This window comes from Orycteropus afer, unplaced genomic scaffold (assembly GCF_000298275.1).
Source record: "Orycteropus afer afer isolate SDZICR_OR568_19922 unplaced genomic scaffold, OryAfe1.0 scaffold00111, whole genome shotgun sequence".
NCBI classification, from domain to species: Eukaryota; Metazoa; Chordata; class Mammalia; order Tubulidentata; family Orycteropodidae; genus Orycteropus; species Orycteropus afer.
This window is the reverse complement of record NW_006921698.1, coordinates 7,721,424-7,725,926: the sequence shown is the minus strand read 5'-3', so window position 1 is coordinate 7,725,926 and position 4,503 is coordinate 7,721,424. Positions and strand designations below refer to the sequence as shown.

Genomic DNA, 4,503 nt, shown 5'->3' with positions numbered 1-4,503 from the left:
TTCAAACCCACCAGCCCCTCCTCAGAAGGAAGATTGGGAAGTCTACTTCCACAGAGATATCACCTCAGAAACCCAAGGAGGGGTTGCTATGAGTCGGATCCAACTCGACAGCAGTGCATTGTGTTGTGAAGTCATCTATTTGTCTTTTCAATTCTGTTAAAATCTGATTTATGTATTTTGGGGCTCTTTCACTGGGGACATAGGTACTTACTGTAGTTATGTCCTCTTGTTCAATTGATCCTTTAATTGTTACATAATGTCCTTCCTTGTCTCTTATGGTGGTTTGTGTCTTAAAGTCAATTTTATTGAAATTAATATTGCCACCCCTGCTCTTTTTTTGGTTGCCATTTGCTTGATATATCTTTTTCCAACCTTTGATTTTTTTAGTCTATTTTTGTCTTGTCTCTAAGGTGTGTTTCTTGTAGACAGAATATTGATGGGTTATGTTTTCTTATCCAGTCTCAACTCTCCATCTCTTGAGTGGTGCATTTAATCCATTGACATTTATTCAGTGTAATTATCGGTAAGTATGAATTTGTTGCTGTCATTTTGTTACGTTGTTTTTTCATAGTGTTGCTGATTTCTTTGTCCCATATAATTTTCTGTGCTGAGATAATTTTGTTTATGAATCATGTTATCAATTTCTTCATTGCTATTGTTTTAGTATTTGCTAAATATTTATGCTTTTCCTCTTTATTGTGATATGAAAGTTTATCATTTCCTTTGAAGTTATCCTGTGATTTGTAATTTTCTTCCCAAGTTTAGAACAGTACATTCTATCTTACAATTGTCTTGACTTCCTCACCATTTAGAAATTCTGTACACTATTTTTCCCTCTTTTTGGTTTGTAGTTGTTCTCATTAGTCCATTGATATCTCTGGTTCCCTATTAAACAATTTTGTAGGCTTATTTACTTTGGATACTTCCATAACTAGGTTAGTTTCTAGGTTATGTCATCATGTGTGTTAATGGTCAGTTGTTGTTTGCTATTGTTGGTTCTCTGTCCAAAGGACTCCTTTCAGCATTTCTTGTAAGGTTGGTCTGATTTTAACAAATTCCCTTAAGTTCTGCTCATCTGGAAATGTCCTAATTTTACCATCATATTTGAGGGACAATTTTGCCTTGTATATAATTTTTCATTGGAAATTTTTTTCTTTCAGGGTTTTATACATACCATCCCATTGTCTTCTTTCCCTCAAGGTTTCTACTGAGAAATCAGAACTTAGTCTTATTGGTTGCCCTTGTAGGTAACTTTTCATTTTTCCCTTGCTGCATTCAGTATTCTTTGTCTTTGGTTTTGGTGAATTTTATGATGATATGTCTTGGTGATTTTCTTTTGGGGGTCTATCCTGTTTGGGGTTCATTGGACTTCTTGAACAGATATATTCTCATCTTTCATACTACCAGGGAAATTATCTTTCAACAAATCTTTGACAATTTTCTCTGTGGTTTTACTTGTCTCTTGCTGTCCTAGAATTCCAATTACACATAGATTATTCTTTTTTATGGTATCCCACATCAACATTAGGCTTTCTTCATTTTGTTTTGATTTTTTTTTTTCTGATTGATCCTTTTCCAAAGAAGTATTGAGGTATTTATCTTCAATCTTACTAACTCTGTCTTCCACTGATTCAATTCTACTCTTTTGCCCATTCAATGTGTTCTCTATTTCTAAGAATTTAGTATTAATCTTCTGGATTTCTATCTGTAGATTTTATATCACTTCTAATTTTTCATTTATTTTGTCATTTTGTTCTTGTATTGTCTTCCAAAATTATTCTAGGTTTTTTTCTATGTTTTTCTCATTTTTGTCAGTGTTTTCCTTGATTTGTCTCTCAATCTATTGAAAGTACCTACATATAATTCTTTTGAATTCCTTTATCAGGGAGTTCTAATGCTGCTTCTTCCTCAGGGATGTGTTCTGGGTCTGTATCCTGGTTCCTTGTTTCTCTTGCTTTATCTTGCTTCCTTGTGTGGACTGTGATTGTCTGTTGTCTCTAAGACATTGTGATGTTTTTGTGTTTATATTTAATTGGTGATTGTAGTTAGAATGATTTGCCCAAGAGGTTTTTTTTCTTTGGATGTTATCTGAGTAAGCAGGGTACTGTCCTCCTCTATTTGCTAGTTGGCAGCACTCATGCACTTACCACCTGTCTCCTTTCTAGTCATCAGCCTCCTATATGTCTGTGCTGTCCTTGGCAAGCCAAGCCTATTCTTAGGTCCCTGGAATCTGAATGAGAATGCTGTCATTTTAAATATCCAACATGACCACTGCTTGTAAACATTCAAAATGGCTGTCCCCTCCAGAAAGCCAGAAGTCCACAGCTCAGTTTGTCTCCATTGCTGTTTCCCTTTTCAGTCATCAGCCATAAGCATGGTTGTCCATACAGCCCTTAGCAACCAGGGCCAATTTTTAGGTCAATTCTCAGGTCCTAACACCATTTGGAAATATTAAGGCTGTCTGTGCCATCAGGATAGCTGATAGTCTGCAGCTCCATTTGTCTCTTTACTTACTGTTTTCATTCCGGTTCTTCTACTAGTTGGTGTTTAATCCATGTCTGTATCCTTCCTTTCAAAGCTCAGCGCTCCAGGATTATCTTCTGAATCTGTGTCAACTGGTTTCTCTTTTCTTTGTTGAAGAGGGTCTGTGTAGCTTGTCTGCCTATTCTACCTCTTATTGGAAGTCCCTACTGGAAATTGTTTTAAATGAATTCAAAAAAAGATTACTTCTTCAATATCAAAATCCAGAATTGGACTTTTTAGAACGATACTGAAACACTGCTGTATCATTAATCCTTATTATGAGAAACATCTAAAAGTTATTCAGTATATTGATTACCTGTCATAAATAATCAGTATAATGTCTTGGAAATATAATTGGAGAACAATGCTGGATGTGAACCCCAATGCCACAGATTATTAACCAAATTTTATACTGCTCTATCATCCTTTATTTTGTGTTAAATTTGCACATTTTGCTATATGCTGATTATCAAGATAAAATAATATATTAAGTATAAAATTTTATATACAATGTAAGAAAGAAACTATCAGAGAAATAACAAGTTTTTCCAAGTAACCAGAATAACATAAATGGAATGAGAGCAGAGATTGTTACAGAGATGTGAACTATCTACAGACAATATCTAATCTTTTACTTCTTTGAGATTTAAATGCTTCTCGGAGAGTGGAAGGAACACAGAGCCCAGTCAGATGACCCAGGGTTTTGCCCTAGTCTGCCACTAACTAGCTGTATGAGTTTTGGCAAGACACTTATTTCTTTTTGCCTTAGTTTCCTCGTCTATAAAATAGAATTATATGCGTTATCATCAGGTAACTACTGTCTCATAGTCCATAGCTACAAAATGGTCTACAGGAAAAAAAACCTAGCATAGTATCATTACTAACTGATGATTATATTGCACTAACAATCATTAAATTCTTGATATAAAGAGTTCAACTTCATATTGTGGGTCATTTTTAACTAAAGATTCTTTCTGCATTCTGACTTGCCATATATTTTCATAGACACAGTGATGCTAGCAAATAACTTTATGGAAACAAAGGAATTTAAAAATTGAATTAGAACATAACCACACAAAGTCAGAACAAGAAGCTTAGAAATAGTGAAGTCCCTATATTTAAGGGTTTCTTTCTGAATTGATAGGTTTCCCAGAGTAGAAGAAAGCCCAACCAAATCCAGAAGTTTGGATATATGGTTACCAGACAAACAAGAAAAAAGAGTATAAACATTATTACCTGAAGGTGCTGAAGATCATCCTCCTGAACATTTTGTGATAAATTATATACCTTAATTAAGAAGTAAAGTTAAAATAAGAAAATAATTAGCATCATCCTAAGCACTTATTTTCTTAATTTCTGTTTTTCTAAATATCAATTATCCCAAAATCAAAATCTTGCATACATTCTTATATAATGCTATTTATAAGATCTTGACAGAGAACTAAAGGAAGCCTGAGAGACAATAAATGTACATGATCATAAAATTGTTCTAGAAATACAGCCACTTACTCTGGAGACAGAATATTAAAATTATCTCAAAAATATAATTTAACAATTACTCAACAAAATAACCTTTTTTTTTCAATTGTGCTTTGGATGCAAATTTACACAGCAAACTTGTTTTACATTCAACAGTTCACACACATCTGGTTTCATGGCCTTGATTACCATCCCCAACCATAAGAAACTCTCCTCCCCTCTTTACCCTGTGACCACTCCCTCCCTGTGCCCCTCTCATCCATGTATTCCTGTCTGTCTAGCCTTTCCTCTATGTGAATTTTATCCCTCTGGTGTCTCATGGCTGCTTGTTCCAAGGGGTGCATCTCCCTGGAGTAGGTGGGTGCATGCACCTGGGGTAGGTGTTTTGTACACGGGTCTTTCTACTGTTGGGTGGAAAGCCAACCCATGTAAGTGAGTCCATTTTCAGGCTTGAAGAGTAACCCAGGGCTATAGTCTCAAAGGTTCCACCAGTCTCTATCC

At 35.0% G+C, this 4,503-nt stretch overlaps 1 protein-coding gene across 1 annotated transcript in view; it reads right to left on the bottom strand.

Annotated features, from left to right (window-relative positions):
- ATL1 (atlastin GTPase 1) overlaps positions 1-4,503 on the bottom strand; it is a 96,916-nt gene that overhangs the window by 63,044 nt on the left and 29,369 nt on the right. The window contains exon 5 of the mRNA XM_042781363.1: positions 3,760-3,810. Within this exon, the coding sequence (XP_042637297.1) occupies positions 3,760-3,810 (51 nt within the window). The remainder of the gene's footprint in view (positions 1-3,759; positions 3,811-4,503) is intronic.